This window comes from Perissodus microlepis, chromosome 22 (genome assembly GCF_051167445.1).
Source record: "Perissodus microlepis isolate ML-2025 ecotype Zambia chromosome 22, ASM5116744v1, whole genome shotgun sequence".
In the NCBI taxonomy this organism is placed as follows: domain Eukaryota; kingdom Metazoa; phylum Chordata; class Actinopteri; order Cichliformes; family Cichlidae; genus Perissodus; species Perissodus microlepis.
The window spans coordinates 7,597,429-7,619,356 of record NC_140481.1 but is presented as its reverse complement, the minus strand read 5'-3'; the positions used below and the strand labels follow the sequence as shown (position 1 = coordinate 7,619,356).

Sequence of the window (21,928 nt, the reverse complement as noted above, 5' to 3'; positions counted from 1 at the left end):
CCTTCAAAGTAAAATTTCATTTGTAAGAAACAACTTTTATTTAGCAGCCGAATAGTCTTTGTTTCCAGTTTGCATCACACTTTTTTGAAACTATCACTGAGTGGCAGTATGTGACTAAGGTCTACCTTATAACATAAGCAATCCTAATGTTTTAATGTGCTGAGTGAAGTCCAGCGCCCACCACAGAGTGCATGGGCATAGCCACTGTTTGCGTGCATCTTGAAGCCTCAACATTACCATTTTAACTGAGATTTTTTTTTTGCGTAACAAATTATTATATTCAGAGATGTGACTGGACTGATAACTTGCATGCATTTTAGGGCATGAACAGATGCAACACATAGATGCAGATACCTGTTAATCAGTGCTACGTACAGTAACAAACTGATATTTACCCACATAAACTGAAGCTATTTCTTGGATTTGTGATGCAAAATCATCACAAGCAGTCAGAGGTTTGGTTCAGTTCAACAACCTCTGTAGTTTTTATGAAGGGACAAACTATCCAAAATGCCCAAAAGATGATGTTTTTTTTTGTTTGTTTTTTGTTTGAACCAAACATGTTAATTTCTTCACTGAAGTTGGGCATTTCAACATGGGACTCTATGTTGACTCACTTTTGGCACTGGCCTCAGGTGGCTACCTGATGGATCAACTAAAGTGTTTGACATTTTGGCTGAACTTTTCAACCCCAGAGATGTTTATTTGTTGCCAACACTTCTCCAGATTGTTGAAATTCAGACGCAAAACCTTCTAAAATCACGTGTTTTAAGCTTTTTTTTTTTTTTTTTAATATATATCAATAATATGTTTTCTAATGACTGTTAGGAATGTAAAAGGTGAATTACCTGCTCCTTCCGTTATAGGAAAACTACACAGCACTGCTTTATTTCTGGAAGTTAAAAGTTACTATCCACCACCAAAAATGGTTCTTTCTGGAAAACATACATTAAAAGCACAATTGAGTGAAAATATCACAACAGTAAAAGATGGTTTATATTATTGCTTTCCAAGCTGTGCATTACTCAGACTTTCCTCAACTTCCCCCACAAACCCCCTGCAATGAGATCAGGATGAGCCTGTGTTATGGCTACAGTCAGCCACACATCAATGTTAATAGCAGGCAACACAACCACTTGTGTACAATAAGATCAAGAATAGTATTTTGTTTAAAAGACAGGCTCCTCTCAGTGCCACCCAGAGACAACAGCATAAAAATGATTCAAACAGAGGCAGACCGATGTCTTCTACAACATGATCAAACCTGTAAAATGGCACTCTAGCAGTTAGATGTGTGTTTAAATGCATATTTTAAAGAGTAAGAAATTACTTTGGTTAACTTTTGCAGTTTATCATCAGAAAACATCACAGACCTGACATTGTCCTTATGTGGTTGGAGTTGATATATATGCAGCAAATTCCAACACTCTTTACCAAGTCCAGTTTTTCTCTGGATGAAGTATTCACTGCTGCTGTAAAACAAAAAAGTGTGTATTTTAGTCTTAGGTTTCAATTATCATGTCCTAAGAATGAAAGACATTTCCTTCCAGCTTTCATACCAAAGTGGAGACAGTAAAATACTGGACCATAGTGGAGATGAGATTTTTCTTTTTCTTTGACACATATAAGGTGTCTAATGCAGTTTAAAATTTAGCTATTGGAACGCTAACAATTGCCTTCTTTGTTAAATGATTGTAAAGACTTGTTTGTAAAGAAAATACCGTATTGTCCACACTTTAAGGCGCACTTAAAATCCTTTAATTTTCTCAAAAATCAATAGTGCGCCTTATAATCCGGTGCGCCTTGAATTCTGGTTGTGCTTACTGACCTCAAACCAATTTTATGAGGTACGTGGCACTCAAAAATCTGTTAAAAAATGTTTTAATATGACTTTGCTAAGATAAAAAGCCACACCGCTTGATGGATTGTCGCAGCATTACGGCTACTGTAGTCAGGAGCCTCGCGGACTATTCCAAAACTCCAAAATGGTCAATGTTGCTGCTTTACCAGGTGTAACAAAAAGTTTAACATCCAGGCATCCATTAAAACATAATATATCAAATTCTGACGGAGTTAGAAGTTAGCAGGAAGTTGGCTTGCTAGTTTCCACCTAAACAGGATATAGCATGTTCTGACTGAGAGATTTGTGAAAAAATGAAAACGTACAGCTCTGCTATCACTTCCCACATAAATGAAAACAGAAAACTAAACAGCAGTGATGTCTGAAGGGTTACTGAAGTTAGGCTAGCTGGTATATAATAATGTGGTACGTGATTGCTAGCGACACAGCTATGTTAGCATAACAAACACAGTGAAGCTGGAGCATGAACGCTAACTTTTCTCCACTCGATAAAAGTTAATGTGAGAGTTCCCGATTTAGGGACAAATGCAATTGCATGGCCAAGATTCAGTCAGGAGAACAATTGAGATAATCCATCCACAATATGAGGTTAAGTGTTAATATACTGCAACAACATGGGGATAGAGCAGCTGTGACAGAATTCAACATCAATGAATCAATGGTACGGAAGTGGAGGAAACAAGTTGACTTATCTGACTGCTTTATTTCACTTAATGCGCTTTATAATCTGGTGTGCCTTATGGTCCGAAAAATACGCTAAATCCCATTTTTTGATTGCATAGGTCTAGCGTTCAGAGGGATTTCTACTTGACCCATCTGGAGTTAGGGTAGATTTTGTTTTTTTGAGCTAGTGTCAATTGGCCACTTTTCAAAAACTATACATTTCACAGAATTCAAATACTTCTCAAATAGGCAAGATGCAATATAAATATAAATGCAATAAATAGAAATATATAAATATTTTTAATTCAATTGAATAGAATTGAACTGAATTATGATTTTATTCATCTCTCCACAGACTGAACAACTTGATGGTTATAATAAGATAAACAAAACAGACTGAAGCCAAGGCTGAGATGGAATTAAGACTGGGATTTAGGATCACCTTGGTCTTGGTCATCCTGGCCTTGACTCTTTCCAGTGAGAAGGTGGAAGCACAAAGGGCAGGTAAGACCATTAGGATTAGAATTTCTGTTGTAATAGCAGCCTTAGAACATTTACTGTATGTGTTAAAATCCTTGCTGCATCTGCCTTCTCTAGGTTGTAAAAACGTCCACTATGACTTGGCTTTTATCCTGGATACCTCATCCAGTGTTGGAAAGGAGAACTTTGAGAAGATTAGGCAATGGGTGTCTAACCTGGTGGAGTCTTTTGATGTAGCACCTGACAAGACAAGAGTAGCCGTGGTTCGCTACAGTGACAGACCAACCACTGAGTTCAACCTAGGGCAACACAAGACCCTGGAAGATGTGAAGCGAGCTGCAAGCAACATACGCTACCTGGGGGGAAATACAATGACTGGGGATGCTATCAACTACACAACCAGCAACATCTTCACAGTGCAGAATGGAGCGAGGCCGGTCGCCAGAGGCATTCAGAAGGTAGCCATTCTTCTCACAGATGGCCGAAGCCAGGATTATGTTTTGGAGCCATCCAAGAAAGCTGCCAAAGCGGACATCAGGATGTTTGCTGTGGGCATAGGGGAGGCTCTGAAGGAGGAGCTGGAAGAGATTGCAGCGGAGCCAAAGAATGCCCATGTTTTCCATGTAACAGACTTCAATGCCATTGACAAGATCAGGGACAGGCTGAGGAGGAGGCTGTGTGAGAGTAAGTCAGCCATCAGGACCACTGCCAACAAAACACTCACACTGCATGCCGCATGGCTTCTTTTTGAAGTTATACTTTGAACAGCCTGCCTCAGTTGCAATATGCACTTCATCTTATTTTAACCTTTTAACCACTGTGAAAAGAGGAAAGACCCTAACCACAAAACCCCACCCCAACCACACAGAGATGCACATGCACACTGAGCTATCCCGACTTCTTGTGACTGAATATGAAGCCGTTGCAAAAATTAGCTCGTAAATGACAGTTTCCCGACCAAGACATATCTGTGGTACAGCTGCCTTTTTGACTGCTGCTATACTGCAGAGGCATTTAGCAGTAGAGAGCTTGTCTTAGTGTTAACCTCAATGCTTTCTCCACTGGCGTGCTGAAAAAATGTTTCAACACGGACACAAAACAGTTTACACTGCTAACTTAATCAGTTAAAATAGACTTAAAATATTCTATTTTAACAACTTTTTTAGCTTTGTAGCGAAGCAGGGACCCATCCGTTTGCTAGCATTTTTATGGGGATGATGGATGCTTCCCGCGCCAACGCTTAAAATTCCTGCCTAAAATTAGCCAGACTGGAAAGAAAGGGATGCCATGAGTCTTAACCACGAACAAGAAATACTAAAATGGAAATGACATGATTACATGGTTTGCTTAAGGATGAGCAATGACAAACGCTCAACTTTTATTTTAACCTGGTGCTAACTTGTCAGGCAAAAGCAGTGATTCCTGTCAAGAATGTGATGAGTAAGACTAAAATGCCTTCATTCTTTTTTGAGGGTGTATCATGTTACAAAGTTACATACCTCTTGTGCTTTAAAGGCAGCTTGTAGTTTTGTCTTAAAGCCAGTAACCTCTGACTCTTGACTCATAGGTTTTGAACGAGGCACCCGATAAGATTGTATTTTTAAATCATACTTTATCAACTTCAACAAGCCAAAGGCTAAATTCAGTCAGGTAAAAAAGGTTTCAGTGTTTTCTTTCTATAATCTCTAAAATCACCATGGGTGAGCCTCCAAGTACATCAGTGGTCAGCAAAACTGGCTGCCTGAGCGATGTGAGTTATTTTCACCAAGAAAATTATAGCTCTAATGTTTCAAGTGGGTCAGCTACAGTGGTTCAAATGTCCATGTTAGATGTTTTCACCTTTTAATCTATAGTTTTAAAAATGGACACTATTTATTCTGTGCTACACTGATTCGACAGAGCATGTGTGGCCTCTCCTAAGAACACAAAATCCTAAGATTGCATATTTGACCTTACATGCCCGTTCTCCACATAACAGACAAGGGGCACCCAGATGGTGTTTAAAAATTCACCAGCTATAATAGTGACAGGAAACACAGCTAATAGCAAAAATGAATAATTTACCAGTTTATGGCTGAAAACAGATGCCACATGCAATGCATACATTTTTGATGATACTTCTGTATCAGAGATTCATTCCCAAAGGCAAGTTTTACACTGCTTCCACTTTAACTCACAGCCAGACCCTGAAATTATAGCCTTAGGGCCACAAATCTGAGGGTAGCTCAAGTATTTAGCATGCTCAAGTGTCATCACTGTCTTTAAAAAAAATGAGTGATGTGCTTATATATATATTACAGAATGGTCATTTTTGGCTAACTTTGGCTTTATAAACAGTATAAGCCAAAGGTCCTATCTAACGTCTAAATCTTTTCCTTTTTTTAAAAAATTAAGGCACAAGCAGACACAAGCAAAAGACGGTCTCCTCCAGCTTTGCTCCCAATGAAAAATGTCAAGCCCAAATTAAAAACAATGCACAAGAAACTGAAATAATTCCACTACTTGGGGCATGATAAAGTATTCAAGAGCTGACAGGCGCTCATAATCAGTGCTACAGGTTAAAAGCCTTTCTGCAGTGAAGATTTTTACAGCTGTGAATTGGAAAACAAATTGGATTTTTAGCAAATAATAGGGAATTTGGAGTGTCTCACTTGTCAGATAATATATGCAGGATAGCATTCAGAGTTAGACAAATGAATGACATAATAACAGGTTTCATGATATAGTGACTCCAAAGGGTAACACGATTTGGATTTGCTGCTGTTGACTGAAAGTTAACACAAGGGAGCCGATCAGGGTGAGTTGTACCCACTTGTGTGGTATATAATGTTTACAATGTTTTGCAATGATGGTCACACTAACAACTGCATTTTGTGAACATTTGCCTGTAAACAATCGTTTAATGCATAAAGCCTAAGAGTTAGCACAACACATATGCAATATATGGTTAGTCTTCAATTATAAGTGCACTGCTAGCATGCTAGCAAGCTAGCAAGCATATGGACTATCACTGGTGCTGTTGACACCTCTGTCTACTTTTAAAATGTTTCATGGTTCCCCCTTATCATGCTTAGCCTTGATCCTAGTCAGTGATGTTAAGAAATGCTCGTACAATCCACATATAGAGGCCAACCCATCACTGGTATTGTTTTTTTAGCATTACACTATCAGTGTAATGCTAAAAGAATTTAATGCAAAAAAATGAAGTTGATGTCAGTCAAGCTCTTTCTAGCTGGTATTGCATGGTAGCTCAAAATTTGTACTGTTCTGTGTTCAGAATTTAATCAGCTTTGGCAAGCTCTTCAACACCGAGAGCTGAAATGCAGCCTCAAATCATTACAGAGCCTCCTCCATGTTTTACAGATAGCTGTAGATGCCCACTGTTGTGGGTGTCCTGACCTCCTTTCTGAGGTCAGGACACCTACAACAGTGGGCATCATTGTAAGGTACACGTGTACCTTACAACGATTTGAACTGAAGTGTAAAATTAGTTGTTATTAATATCAGCCCAACTCTTGTGTAATTTGACATACCTCATCCTTTTCTTCCTGTTTCCCTTACCTTAAGAATGGGTTCTTGGCAGCCACCCTTTCACTGAGACCACTTTGATGGGGCTTCAGTGAACAGTAAATGGAAGAACTAAAGGACCGCACACATCTCCTGACGCTGTGTCATGTCTTTGCTGGATTTTTAACTTTGTGTTAAGGATTTCACTATAAGATGCTTTTAAGCTGTGTCGTTAGCCTTTTAGACTTCAAAATTTCCATCAAATAGCTCTTTGGGAATCACATTAATGGTGTGAAAGTGGTATTTTATGCCTGTTATACTGTGTCACATTTGGCTTTTATTGTCTAGACACAGCCCTACTTTAATGTTTGAATGATTCATAGGTGAAGGTTAGTTGGCTTAATTAACAAAAAGCAAACAAACAAACTCCTTTGAAAATGATAAAAAAAAGACTCAAAGACTGGACTAAAAATGAAAATTAGTAATAAAGCAACCGATGTATGATCGGAAACTCCAGAAACTATGGCTCAAGACAGCTTTAAAAGTTATTGGAATAAAAATATAAAGAATAAATGATGGTGGAGTGAGACTTTTGCACAGGACTGTATTTGAATATTTGCACTGATTCTTTTTGTTTTTTGAGTATTCGTATGTTCTGTGAATAGCCAGACATCCAGCTGCATACACTATAGTACAATGAGAAATAAAAAATCAACAATTAAAATGATAAAACAAATCAACATTAAGTGAACAGACGTTATTCCAGCACAATAAGAAATAGCCACCAGCTCTAAATGAACTTAAGTGAGCCCTGAATTCTGTACCTGAGTTGTTCTATTTTGAGGTGTATCATTATGTCCTCCACCCAGCGTTTATGGGAAGGCAGTGAGGCCTTGTTGACATATTAACATTTGGCTGGGATAAAGTTTGCCGTGTTCACATTTCTTTAGTGTGTCAGCACACTCACATGTGATTATTAGTGCGTGTGCTTTATGACACAGTTTAGTAAAAAACAAACAAATGAAAAACAAACGTAAACTCACGTGAACCAGCAAAATCAATATGAATGAAGGTTATCTGTATCCATGGATTAACCAGGAGTGAAGAGATCCTCAGAAACTGTCGGTCACATTAAGCAAACGTTTACATCTATGGAACTAGACAGCACCCTTCACTGAAGCTGGCATCCTGACACAGAAAATGGCTCTCCTGCCAACCTGAAGGGTTTGCCTTTCTTGCTGTCATCACCATCACTGAGCTGCACGTGTGTGGAAATATAACACTGTCACCCCACCTACTATAAAAGCCATCTCAGTCTTCACTCGGCCATCCACACGCTTCCCATCCCCAGATATCAAACGGCAGAATGGGGGCTTGACTGTCTGCGCTGGTGCTCCCCTCATCGCAGATGTGTTTCAATGATCCGACTGCTTCCTTTAAAAATATGCCACTTCACATCTCTTACGTCTGACCCCTCAGAACGTTTCCCACTGATTGCTTCTTCTAATAAAACAGTAACATGTGATTCGATTTTGAACAGGAAGATACAGGGTTACCATATCTTTCTCCCCATGGTCCAATAAGAGCACGAGCGTGTCTAACTGAATTATTTTTGCTTTCTCCTCAGATGTCCTGTGTCCAAATATGAAGGTTCAACCTGACCGGTTTAAGCCCGGCAGCACCAGTTATGGTCTTGAAGAGGTTCCAGGTATGTGCAAACTGCTGCTTTCCTAACAGCAACATGCAGCACTGGCAATACGTGTCAACCACAAGGTCAGGTCTTTATTTCTGAAAGCATTTCCTACATTTTCCAAAAACATTTATTGCATGCTAAGAGTTTGTTCTCACACACAGTTTCTCTCTCTTTCCATGAGAATATAAAGTGAAGTGGTTTAATTCATGACCAGGAAGCTGCTGGCAGCTCTCTAAATATACTTGTGAAAACAAAACACTTGTCTTTTTCAAAATCAAGTTTGAAAGTGGGCCAATTCAGAGCTTCACCTCATGGTTCGGCTCTCTTTACCAGTATGGTTGACCTGCTGGTGCATTGATCTCTTGCGCCAAGATACTTGAACTTACTTTTCTATCTAGGATAGACTCCTCAGCTTTATCTGAAGCGAGGTCACCATCCTTTTCTGGGAGATAACAGTTCTGAAGAGTTTATCCATTTCATCTGCATCAAACTCAAACCTTTCAGATGACCACTTGAGGCGCCACCACTTTATCTGTAGAAAGATGTGACCTCTCAGTACACTCAGTGTTTGTTATTGCAGCTTCACTATTGAAATCCAGGCTATGTAAGTCACAAACAAGAGTCAAGACAAGGCGCTGCTCTTTTTAAGATTAGCAGTGAAGCTGCTGTTTCACTAGCATGTAGCGCTCCATCATTAGATGTTTTTATTCCACACATTCCATGCTGCTGTGTTAAAGGTTCTTCTCTGAGGTCTTGAAAACCGTTTACCCACCAGTTAAAACAGTGTGTTCTGGGAAATCTCAGTTCCTGTCTGTGTCTCCCACCCACATCCATCACAGTAAGAGAAAAAACAGATGCACAGGCATGAGTGTTTGGACTCGTGCTAAGTCCAGGTTCAAGGAAAAAGAGATGTAAGAGCACCGAAAAGCTATGTTTTTAGAAATGTTCCCTCTTAACATACTTGGCTGGCACAGGGTCCTCTGTTGATTTATTCAGGAAAGACAGACTATGATTTCTTAAAAAAAAATTACTTAAAACCTGGACATCCTTCCATCTCTTTTGGATATCTTTTGGTCAGCATCACAACTCTACTGGACCTCACTGCGTACACCCTGAAGAGGCTGCTGAATGACAGCCAAAAACACGTTACTTCTTAAGGACAGTTTATCAAAACTGCATGTCTTTAGACATGTGGGAGGAAAACCACACAGACATAACATGGAAACTTGAAACAGAAAGACACCAGCTGGCAATGAATTCAAATATAAAAACATTAATGAAATGAAATTAAAAAAACAAAACCAAATATATCTGTTTTGGACAAAAAATAACTGGCTAAGTTTAAGACTTGTGTTTGTTGATGCAACATCTGCAAATCAAAGATGGATGACAATGATTACTATTTAACATAACAGCCCACCTTTTTTAATTCCCCTCTCGCCCCTGTCGGGCCGTCTTTATCCTTCAAACTCGGGTCTTCTACAAGAGGCCTGGGAGCTCGAGGGTCCTGTGCAGTATCTATATCTATATTTCCTTTTGCTTCCGAAACAGCTTTAAACCACTGATGGAACGCGCAAGTCAATTACTGAGAGACAGGGACATTAGTGATTTAATGTGATGAATAGGACTTTAAATAGTAGTAAAGTTGTAGATAATTGTCAACAACAGACTTTTAAAAGTTCCCAGATGTATTTTTTTAGTTTAATAAAAAAGCAACAAACTAACAAAATTCAGATGAGATGAGGAACGTCTCATTAGCTAATAACTTGTCAATCATAAGTTATTAGCCAATGAACATACACAGGATAATGCTAAATTCAAAACCATCCAAAATATTAAATTTTTTAAAATTCAATTTGATTTCAAATTTTGATGAAATGAGTTACTGAACCTGTAAATTCATCAGGCGAGTGTTCGCAGACGTCCCAGCATGGAGCTGTTTTTCTGTAGCATCCATACAGATTGTCAGTCTGCTGGCATCCACAGCTCTCACATTCAGTGATTAAGTGCAACATCAATATGGAGTTGCACACTGAGCTATGATGTGAAGTCTACTTTTTAGACTACATTTATTTCCTGGTGAGAAAAACTATGGTTTAGCTGTTAACTATCCACTACTGGATGCACCAGCGAATGGCAGTGGCATGTAATTCCTGCCTGATTACTCTGTACTTTAACCACATAATCTTATAATCATCAATTAATTTCTCACAATTATTTGAGAGATCTTCTGTGAAATATTACGAGCTAGTAAAACTGAACTTAAATACTTCAGTGCATATTTGTTTATTGTATTTCAGTTTTGCTAAATGAACAATATTTCCCCTCATACTGTAGTCAGGTTTTAAGAGTATATATTGGGCTAAAGTACAGAACCCTTTGAGAAAGCTTTATCCCTGATGTATCCTCTTAGAGTTGTTAAAAAGTTACGCTGACTTTTTGACTGAAAGAGTGTTTTCATGATTAGACACATTATCACATCCTCGTCACTGGGGGAGTGCTAATTATGTGGTTTGGCTTTTTCTCTCAGCCGCAAAAGAAATTAGAACAAACTTTTGATAAATCACTGAAAGCCACTGATGCTTTCTTAAGCAGATGTATCACTTTGTCAGATGCGCTAAGCACTCGTACTGGAATAAATCCTCTGACCAAAGATTTGTTTGTCAGATCTTGTTCCAGTGGAAAAGTCTATGGGAAATACTCTTCTTGTACCCAGACTATAGAATACTGTGGAACAGGCCATGAATACACTCCACACTGCACTGATTTATATTTGTTTACATTTAGTTACAGCTAAACACTATCATAATTTTAAATTCCATCATAATTACTCATGTTCTATACTTTAACTGTTCCCATAGTGTTGTCTGGAAGCAAAGGCAGCTCAATGAAAATGTTCAGTTTTTATTTCACTTTAGCACCAGTAGATACAGCACAGGGGTGCTTATTGATTTATTTTCTCTACCTTGAATGTAACAGAGACAGTTGCGTCACAATCAGGTCTTTTCTATGAGCAAAAACCTGCTGTGGGCCCCACTTGGGGCGAAATGTTATCACACAGCGGTCTGAGGTCTGACGCTCCCTGACATGATAAAGCGGTCTGGGGATTTCCAAGCTGCAGTCGCTCTGTAAATGCAGCTAACTTTAAGATGTACAATGTCAAACTTGCTTGAGCAAAGTACTTTTTTTCAGTTTGCGGGTAAGCACACCGAGATTTTCTCTTCATACAGACACACGGTGTTTATCATTGCTACTCCTGCAGGTCCTTCTTATAATTACACAACAAATGCCTCTGTGCTGGTGCACAGGGAGTGCAGTTCTCTTTGCTAAATGTCAAGACTATTTGCCACTTATTATGATTTGACAGCCAAGAGACCTGCGGTTTGAATGAGACTTGTATTTATCACGGGCTGTCTAGTCAGACCCCCTCGGGGTACCGAGCACACACAAGAGGCTGCGGAGCATCTCCGTGGCTCCGCGCTCACTATCTACTGTACAAATGTTGCCATCTGCTCCCATCAAAAGAATGCTGTGTGTATGCGCTCGCCTTTCCCAGTCAGTGAACTCATCTGGCTTTTGCCGCAGATCACCCCAGTGGTCGTTTTTGGCTGTCCAAAATAACTTTTTGGGTTGATTATACGCTATCTGCTGCCAGTTCAAATTACAGCTTTGTGCTCAGATTTGGCCCCAAAGAGCCACAGAAACAGCATGGTGTGCACGATGCAAGCACAGTGACAGGGAGAATCGAGGCCAGTGTAACTCACAGCTGCGTGGCTTCCTCGAGCAACTGATAACCAGCAAACATCGCTCTTGTACAGCAAATGTTTACTTTTTTACTTGTTAAGTTGTCAACTACTCAAAGTGTTTTCTTTCAGATAGCAAAGGAAGGTGAGCCCTTTTACATCACACGTATATCAGCAGACTTTTTTAAAAATAACCCAACTGAGACTGGGGGGGATTTTGCGAGTATCCCATCCCATGGTTTAAATAAGGAAAAAGTCTCAGGTATCAGAACACAGCAACAAATCCTTTTTGGATTTTTCTGCATGAACATGGTGAGAAAATTAAAGATGACTCACATTAGATGTCAGGCTTAAGAATGTGTGTGTGTTTGAAGCTGTGTTTTCCATTTACCTAATATACTGATGACTGAATCGCTCAATTCAATTTAATTAAATTTTATTTATATAGCGCCAAATCACAACAACAGTCGCCTCAAGGCGCTTTATATTGCACAATAGATCATACAATAACAAACAACAAAAAAGCTAAGGCAAAATTGATGACTCTTGTGTTTTAAGTGAGCAAAGAAACAGCACCATCTGGTGGCCAATAAAGGTAACCTAACTAATAAAGCTGTTTCCTAATCAAATGAATGAAAGACAATGAGAAATGTTTCCTTGTGTGTGCGTTTGAGCAAAGAGAAAGTCTCCACCCACTGCTGAGTGAATAAAATAATTGTTAACGGTGCATGTGAGGCACGTTACTGACAGATAAAGCAGCTGTTGTGTGCGGCTGATGGCAGATCAGTTATATCTGTCATGAAGACTTTTGATTCTAACGTTATTTTTTGCTCTGTTGCTAATGACACAGGGGCAGGCTAAGTGTGCGCTTAACCACCTGCTTCCAAGCTATTTCCTATGACATCCACTGAGCTTTTCTGCCAGACTCTCGCATTACCACCTTAATGCTGTGGTTTCCTCTTTGAAAGATTAGTGCGCTGCTGTTATTATTCCCACTAGACGTCTCACACAGATTTTGCTGCATAACTAGGGCTGTGCAGGAAAATGTTGAGGCTGTTCTCATTCTGTTGACTCACTCGTGCCGCAGTCTGCTTTCCAGAGAGCTCAGACTACACAACATAGGCTAACCACCAGCTTTCAGTGAGAGCTGCTGGACACACTGGCAGCATTAGTGCTGCACAAGCGCTCGTCTTACTGGCATCGCCATAGCTACAGCTACTTGTTTGTTGTACAAGGGAGTGTCCTCTCTAAACCACCTAACTATGGTCTGTGGTCACACCACTTCAAATCACACGCTGCAGAACAATGTACACACAGATGCGCTCTCTCAGACTCACACGAGGACCTTACCAGCAGTGGAAACGAGCTTTTTTTCCCCACTCTGGCAACAAATCTAACAAATATTTAAATGGTCCAGAAAACATCTGTATTTTCCAGTTGTCCATTAATTCAGCAATTCTTCAAAAAGTCAAAAACACAGTCGATGCAGGGTGTGGTGGGACTGACCCAGTTAAACTTCAGTGTACCCCCTAGAAATCTGACAAAGCCATAACTCAACTTCATGACCGGAGAGCCTGGCATGATTTTTTTATGTGTGTGTGGAGTCCAACTAGGCTTTTTTACTGTGTTGCTGCAGGATTTGACCTGATGGAGTATTTCAACGTGAGAGATATTCTGGGAACCAGAGCTGAAGATGGACAAAGTTCATATGTTCGCCTTGGCACCATGCCTATAGTACAAAACACAGAGTAAGTGACCTGCCTATTATGTTTTAAACAGCTCAGCTTGTTTTTGAGCCCTGTCAATGCACGTGAAAGTGGCAAAAATGAAGTCTCTGAAGTCTCCAAAAATTCATCGTTTTACATCTCAGTTCTGGCTGAAAAGGAAATGTTTTCTGCTCAACAACTCCAACAATGAGGAGATTCAAAGCCAAACACAACTAAGACCAACTTGCAATACATTATGACACAATCCCATGTGAAACATCATTACCATGTAGCTATATTAATGACATCTTCTGTATATTAACCTTATGGAGTTAGAGTTGATATGTCGCTATCTGAACACAGCCAGATGAAATGTCAGTAAATGTGACAAACAACCACTAGCCATCTACTTAAGTACTAAAGACTCCAATTTAGTCTTTTTTAGACTTATTCCTGACATCCTGAGATCCATAAAGGGATAAAGGGAAGTCATTTTGAAGGCTCAGAACTGGCCAACCAGGAGAACGTGGATGTCTTCTCCCCATTTGTCAAATGTTTTTGTCTCATTAAGTGTGTTTTCTGTCTGCACTGTTTTTTTTATATAGGACGCTACAGTAAAAATAAAATTAGCTAACTCTTAAAGCTAAAAATAAAGACACCTTAACTAGTATTCTAAAGCACCTAAAGCACCAAAACACAGTTTATGGTGTTTTTTTGTTACTTGTTACTTGGTGGCTAAGCTAGCCTTGTCAATTTTCAGTATTTATGCTAAGCTAACTGTCTGCTACTTGTAGCCATAGAGAGCCTAAAAAATAGGTTTGACTACAGTAACATCCCCCATTGATTTTTGAAGTTCCTTTTGAAGTGTCATGGTGCGCATTTTTATCACCGTGGTGTTTTGAAACAGAAGAACAAGCGCTGGATTTGTGAAAGAATGATTTTGGCTAACAAGGTGTCAATCCCAAATTGTTAACCAGTGAGCATCCTGGCTAATCCTATTCTTTGAATGGTTTTTCCAGTTTTCAAATTTTACAGAATTCTGAGCTTTTCCTTTATAAATATTAATTCAGATGTGAACAGTTTATTTTATTTTGCTGTTTCTATAAATACACAGGCAACAGTTTGAATATAAGAAGTCAGTGTAAAACTGCTAAGAAGAGCAGAAAGAGTAGCTACAAACACACTGGTTGCTAGGTAAAACACTGGGACTGTGTTTAACCTTATACATTAATATTTCAACTGCTGTACAGCCAATGCAACTGTTGGTTTACCACATCCACTAAAAAGAGAAAAATAAAGCAGTAATAATAATGTACTTTTATTCCACAGAGATGTGTTTCGTCAAGGGCTGCCAGACGAATATGCCTTTGTGACCACATTTAAATTCAGGAAAACCTCGAGGCGTGAAGACTGGTACCTCTGGCAGATTTTTGACAAATATGGAATTCCACAGGTGAGTGAGCCAAATGTAAATAGTGACAAATGTGCCTGTCTCTGCATGTGGCCCAACTTGGAGAATTACATCATCGAATGGGCTCACCTCACTGACTTCTCTTTTTCATTCCAATATTTTATTTATTTTTGTACATTCATTACTTCCCCCTATGGAAAACAAGCTCCTTTATGTTTCAGTTCACATCCCTGTGCTTCTGACCTGTCAGGTGTCCATCCGTCTGGACGGTGAGAACAAGGCAGTGGAGTACAACGCTGTGGGCCTTACAAAAGATGCTGTGAGGGCTGTGTTCAAAAACCCTGAAGTTGACAACCTGTTTGACCGCAACTGGCACAAGATTGCCCTCAGTGTGGAGTCCAAGTCTGTGTCTCTGTACTTGGATTGCAAGCACATTGAGACGCTGCCGATAGAGGACAGAGAGGACATTGATATCCAGGGGAAGACAGTGATTGGGAAAAGGCTGTATGACAGTGTGCCAATTGATGTGAGTCTTTACCTCCGTTTTGGCAACAGTGTGATTCATGTCAGTCAAGGTTATTTTTCTGCAGTTGACCTGTTGTTAATCTGTGTACATACAGTTTGACCTCCAGAGAATGATGATTTACTGCGATTCCAAGCATGCCCAGCTGGAAACCTGCTGTGATCTACCTAATGGGCCTGTAAGTATTACAGGCCAACAGGCCCAGAGTCTGCGTCTTTGCAGTGAAAGCGAAACGCGTCTTTCAGATGCTGCTGCATAGAAATATACATCTACCACAAGATGGGATGCTTTGTGTTTAAAGGAAAGGTTACATCCAAATAATTAAGTTTGCATGAGTGTGTGCCCCCCCAGCTCAGTTGTAGCTTGAACAGCTAAGCTACTTTGAATAATCAGTGTAGCTTTGTTACTTTGTAACTCTGTACAATACAGCTTTTTCAAACAGCTTTAGAGGAGCAGTTTGACACTCATACACATTTAAGATGAAGTGAAAAAAAAATCCAGATATTTTCCACTTGCTCCTTTGAAATATGATGGAAACAGAAACAAGCAGTTACTTGCCAATGTGACTAATCAGACCTCCACACGGTGGTATTTATTAGCTGATTAATGGAGTTGACACATTACTTAAAATTGATTTTGTAATAATACACATTAGTGCCACAATCCTCAGAATAAAAACAGAAGTACAGTGGTTCTTTGCCTAACACAGATATACGCTATAACGCTAATGAACTGACCCAGGCACATCTACCACAGATTAAAAAAATGATTGTCTTTGCAATCTCACCAGCTTACAACTAGTTAATTTTGCTAACTATTAAGACACAACTAAACAGCCTATAGGATCTAGCTGTCATGAGCTGTCATGCTAATGTTTAATTCTTGGACTCCACTAGATTAGCTTTGCATGAATCACAATAGCTCAAAATAGTTCTTATTTATGTTGGTTGCTGGTGCAGCCCCTCAATTCATCCACTGTCTGAAGCTTTTTCTCATTCATTTTCTCACTCATCCCACTTCCTTCTCATTGGTTAACCTTCGGAAACACAAGATTTAAACAGTGTGTGCTTGTGACTCTCTATGACATCATACAGAGCGACTTTTGAAATGAAATGTTTCAGAGTTGAGCATCCTGAAGCGTCAGTTTTTGGATCACAGGGATGCCTGCAAACCTTAAAATAGCACTAATATAAACCCAGGAGTGGCACTGATCATCATTAGCTCATCATAAAGGTATAGACCATATAGGTATCATTTCTTCTAAAGCAGGAGCTACTTTAAAAGTTAAAAGTGTGGGTCTGAATAGTTTTAGCCTTAATCGGAGATGCCTGTCTCTTCTATCACAGCATCATGATACAGTTTTATCAAAATAAATTGCTTCATTTCAGTGCCCTAAGACGGTTGTGACAGAGGCTCCCCCTTACAAGATCCCCACGCCAACACCTACCAGTGCTGAGCAACAACGAGGCCCTCAAGTGAACTGCTCCTGCCCTGCTGGAGAAAAGGTAAAGCCCCGCTGATTTTACCACGCCTAATCCCTCTCTATTATTTCCACGGATGAGTGGGAATCCTTTCTTCAATGGCTTTCAAAAGACGGCTGTGTTTTCATTTCTCACAGGGTCGCATGGGTGCACCCGGTGTTGCAGGTCCTGAGGGTGAAAAGGTCATCTACCACTGCCTTTCAGTTCTATAGTGTTTGTGATAAAGGATTACACTTTCATTATAGGTGTTCGGCTTTATTTTTATTGTGTGAACCTGCCTACTTTTTTCAGGGTGACACTGGCCCTAAGGGTGCTATCGGACCACCTGGACTCAAAGGAGAAAAAGGACAAAGTGTATGAAAATGTCCACAGTCACATCTTTTTACTTTTAAGATAGCTTCAAAGCTTTTGGAGTACAGTGAGGGAAATGATTACAATGCTGAATTTGTAAGATTGCTCACTTTCAATTTGTATGTCACTGAGTAAAAATAAGCATTTGATCTCTAACCAAAACATAATTTAGTATTTGGTGGAGAAGTGTTGTTGTCAACCAAGCATTAAGATGTTTCTTGTAGTTGGTCTCCAGGTTTGCACACATCTCAGGAGAGATTTGAACCCATCTCTCTTTACAGAAACTCTCAAAATCATTTAGGTTTCTTGGATACTAGAGGTGGGAATCACCATACATCCCACGATACGATATTATCACAATACTTAACGCACGATACGATATTATTGCAATTTTTTTTTAAATATTTTGCGATATTCAGATTCTGTACATAAAGGTAAAAACTTTATCAATATTCATTTTATCTAATATCAAAGTCTCACACTCAGTCTCTCATTTCAGTCAGTTTTATTGTTGACAAACTGAATGGTTTGTATTACAGCCTAGTCCAAATTAACTGAATGCAACCATCTGGTACAATTATAGCTATTCTGAACTATGCAATTTATGAAAACTATGCAGCCCATTCAGCAACTGAAGAATTTGAAAGTAAATTAAAACAAAATATAATTTTACATTAAATAAAAAAAGTCTTTAAATTAAAATAAGTAAACTGTCATGTTTATTGCTGCCAAAAAAAAGTTAAACACATTTGGACAGTGAAGGAATGTCAGGATCCTTGCTCAGAAAAAGGATCAACATGCTCTGAAGTCAGAGCATGTTCCAGTCCACAAAAACTTTTTTTGTAACAAAATATCGATTTCTGCTGTCCCTGTATCGATACATTATTAGCAAACAAAATATCACGATACTACACAGTATCGATTTTTCCCCCCACCCCTATTGGATACCACTTTGCAACTCAAATGTCCCTCCACAAATTTATAAAATTGAGGTTCGGAGAAGGTCTAAGCCACTCCGTGACCTTAATGTGCTTCTTTGTTTTTATCCTTTTTGTTTTCTTGGCTGTATGTTTTGGGTCATTGTCATGCTGGAAGACTATCTATGACCCATCTTCTGTATTCTGGCTGATGGAAGGAGGTTCTCATTCAAGATTTTACAGTACATTGTGCTGTGAAGTCTTCCTGTACAGTGCAGTCCAAAAGCATTATGTTGCCACTTGAGTGTTTGACATACTCAGCATTTCTCTTTCTTCAGTTGGGTCGAGTTGTTGCCAAAGAGTTTGAGTTTAGTTTCATCTGACCACAGCGTTTTCTCCAGAACCTCCTTTTGAATCATTTAAATGTTACCAGTGACTGTTGTCCCAGCCACCGTCTGATCAATAACAAGCTCCTCGTGTAGTTTTAGGCTGATCCACCACCTTTCTCATGATCATCCTCACCCCATCAGGTAAGATCTTACATAGAGCGTGACGGACAGCTCTGTGGTCTTGCCTGTGTTGGTGAAGAGGTTGGATTGGAAAAAACTGATTGCCACATGGGCACACAGACAAACTTTAGAGGATCAAATACTTATTTCAGCACAAAAATCCTTCATTTCTGTGATTGGAGCAAATTTACAAATCCAATAATTATTTCCCCCACTGTAAATAAACTAGTCTTGGTCACGTCACATGCTATGCTTTCAAGCTTTCCTGCTTTTCTTTCAGCCTCGATAATAATTAATCCTTATTGGTTAATTATTTGCAGGGCAGTATAAACTCTGTCAAAGGTGGCAGAGGTGAGAAGGTAAGTAAACCTGTCCTTCACAACTCTGCATGAGCATCATCTGTTTGTCTGTGTATTGTGCATATTTTATATGCATGTAGACAAAATGTTCTAATCTGCTCCTTCAGATCTATTTTATTCAAGTCTTTCTTGCTATCTCGCTTTTTGGCTTTGCCTTTTTTTCTATATGTTTTTTCCTGGGAGTGTCTAGGAACGTGCTCATACATCTCTTATTGTCAGAGTAACAGATGTATGAATTATAGGACAGGTTACCACAGAGGATATGTAGCAGGGAGCCAGTGCAGACGCCCACCCAGTCTGCACAAATCACAGCCTCTGTGCTGCCTTCCAGTGCCAGCCGGGAGTCCCACGGTGTAATTTATTCCCTGAAACAAACTTCTCGGTATTCACCACTCACACTGCACTGAAAGGGACACTTAAAAATGCCCAAGAGATCTAAAAGACGAGAAGTGTTATCCTGATAGTTTTGAGAACACACCTGTAAATTCTTCTGGATAATACAGGTGCACTACAGGGGGACAGCGCAGTCAGAGCGACAGCAAAAGTCATGTCATGATACATTTATTTGACTTTTCTACTTGTTATAGCTGAAAAAAGAAAAACTTGCAGGTTTGATAAAACGCGCATTAAATCGAACTTTAATGCGCCTTGCTGCTTTTTCTGTTTCTTGCTGCGCAAGCATCTGTCTTCACTTTCTCCATGTGAAGGCTGCAATTTGCTGCTTTTCGAAACCTGTTGCAAACACGTGACGTAAACTGACTTTAAGCTGCGGTTCAAAGTGGCTGAGCTGGTCATCGAGTCTCCCTGAGCACGTGGCGGGGGAGCAAAATCAAAACTGGTTTAATTGCTTCAAATCAAATCGCATCTTTAGAACAGGCAGCTCCCTGTGCAGCACTCTTCTTATGGATAATGTCTTTTTGCCATGGGGTGCAGCAGGACAGGAGTCCCTTTTGCTGATCTAAACGACGTGTGCTAATATGATATAAGCCTGAAATAATTAAAGGGCAACCTCCTGTGACTTGTAAAGTGGTTTATGAAGCAGAGGGAAGTCTTGCGGTGGGTGAGACCTCATGGTACCGTGTAATTTAACAGCCATTACTTTTTGCTCAGACGAGGGATTCCTTGGCACAGAAGATGACATCAGTGTACAAACCAAAAGTGTGATGCTCTGAGGACAATGGGAAGCCATTGTTCCTTGAGTCTTTGGTCGAATGTGCGACCAAACCATAGCGGGTCTTGGTGAAGCTGTAAGGATATTCTGGCTCCCGAACCTTTACTCAAAAGTGTTTTGTTTGTCTCGGTTTATGTGAGTCTTTGTGTTCTGTGTATAACTTTAACTTTGTGTGTTACTGTGTGTGCAGTGATAATACATCTCCTGTTCTTCGTGTTTAATTGACTGTCCATCCATCGGGTACTAAACCATGTTCTGTGATACTGCTGCGTTGATTTTTTTGACAGCACGTCACCGCCGCCTGTCCCGGCCCCCCTGCATGCCTTACTGTGACTGAACTATAGACGTTAACGCTTGTTTTGTATTCACAGGGTGATAGAGGCAGCATAGGGTTGACAGGTCCTCCTGGACAAAAAGGAGAGAAGGTGTGAACCTGGAGACCTGGAGATCTTTTGACTTTTATTTAGAGTTTTAAACGGCTCCAAACTGGTACTGATTGTGTGTTTTCAACCATCTCACAGGGAGTTGGTGGAATCCCAGGCATTGATGGTTTAACTGGAGACAAAGGCGACACAGTAAGAAGCAAACTTATACAGCTATGGTGTTACCTTTATTTTTATACCATATATCAAAATTTACAGTATTAAATATATATGCATATTTAAAAAAATAAAAAGATGTTTAGAAAAAAGCATTTACTGATTTTTTTTTCCATGAAATAACAGGTGTTCTTAATGGTGTATTTATATTTTATTCATCATTTCCAAGTGTCCAAACAAAACAGTTTTTGTTTGGACACTAGATGAGTTCACATAGAATCCTCAAAAGTAGATGAGGATTCTATGTGACAGTTTTCTGTTTTATTTTGAAATAATGTCTTATTGGCATGTATTTATAACACTATTTGGTAAAACTGTAACAATTATAAATTTTCAAAGAACTCGTCTAACTTTCTGACCTTTGTTTTCTATTTCTTTTCAAAACGCAGACGTTGTGACTGTGCAAATGTTTTTTTTTTTCATAATCAGGGTGAAGCAGGACTGGCTGGTGATCCAGGGCTACCAGGTCCAGCTGGACTGAGGGTGGGTGAATGTGGTTTACCAACTTTTAATCCATTCAAGAGCGACTGCACATGCAGTTTTGAAAAGGTCTTAAATAAATTTCAGGCCATATAAAAAAGGAAAAAAAAACTCAAGCTATTCTGGTTTTGGCATCAATCTCAGAGAGGCACTTGTTCTGTTAAGTGAGTGTACATAAGTTTTTTTGAACAATTTCCTCTCAAGCTGGTATTGATTTTTTGTGAAAAAGGGGGTAGCCAGTTTGGGTGACTTTCTCTTGGATGAAGCTGCAGCATCTGGTGAGGGAGTCAGGCAGATGGGAGTATGGGTGCGGGCTCAAGCTGGGCCACTGGCCTGTGACAGACTGCCCAAGACTGAAGCGAACGAGCATCACCACACAGCACAGGATATACGAGATTATTAAAAAAACAGTGAACACCTCCTAGGACTGGCTCAATTCATAAATAAACATTTTTACTGCTGCTTCATAGCTTT

General features: G+C 39.6%; 1 protein-coding gene across 4 annotated transcripts in view; it reads left to right on the top strand.

Annotated features, from left to right (window-relative positions):
* col22a1 (collagen, type XXII, alpha 1) overlaps window positions 1–21,928 on the top strand; it is a 66,881-nt gene that overhangs the window by 1,837 nt on the left and 43,116 nt on the right. For 2 of the 4 annotated variants that reach the window (XM_084919417.1, XM_084919416.1), the window contains exons 3-16: window positions 2,880–3,028; window positions 3,122–3,688; window positions 8,139–8,219; window positions 13,584–13,695; window positions 14,983–15,106; window positions 15,315–15,590; window positions 15,685–15,765; window positions 16,976–17,092; window positions 17,206–17,250; window positions 17,360–17,422; window positions 19,166–19,204; window positions 20,747–20,800; window positions 20,897–20,950; window positions 21,404–21,457. In XM_084919417.1, coding sequence (XP_084775543.1) covers window positions 2,938–3,028; window positions 3,122–3,688; window positions 8,139–8,219; window positions 13,584–13,695; window positions 14,983–15,106; window positions 15,315–15,590; window positions 15,685–15,765; window positions 16,976–17,092; window positions 17,206–17,250; window positions 17,360–17,422; window positions 19,166–19,204; window positions 20,747–20,800; window positions 20,897–20,950; window positions 21,404–21,457 — 1,758 coding nt within the window. In that variant the 5' untranslated portion in view covers window positions 2,880–2,937. The remainder of the gene's footprint in view (window positions 1–2,879; window positions 3,029–3,121; window positions 3,689–8,138; window positions 8,220–13,583; window positions 13,696–14,982; window positions 15,107–15,314; window positions 15,591–15,684; window positions 15,766–16,975; window positions 17,093–17,205; window positions 17,251–17,359; window positions 17,423–19,165; window positions 19,205–20,746; window positions 20,801–20,896; window positions 20,951–21,403; window positions 21,458–21,928) is intronic. The other 2 variants (XM_084919418.1, XM_084919419.1) reach the window with 2 other exon arrangements.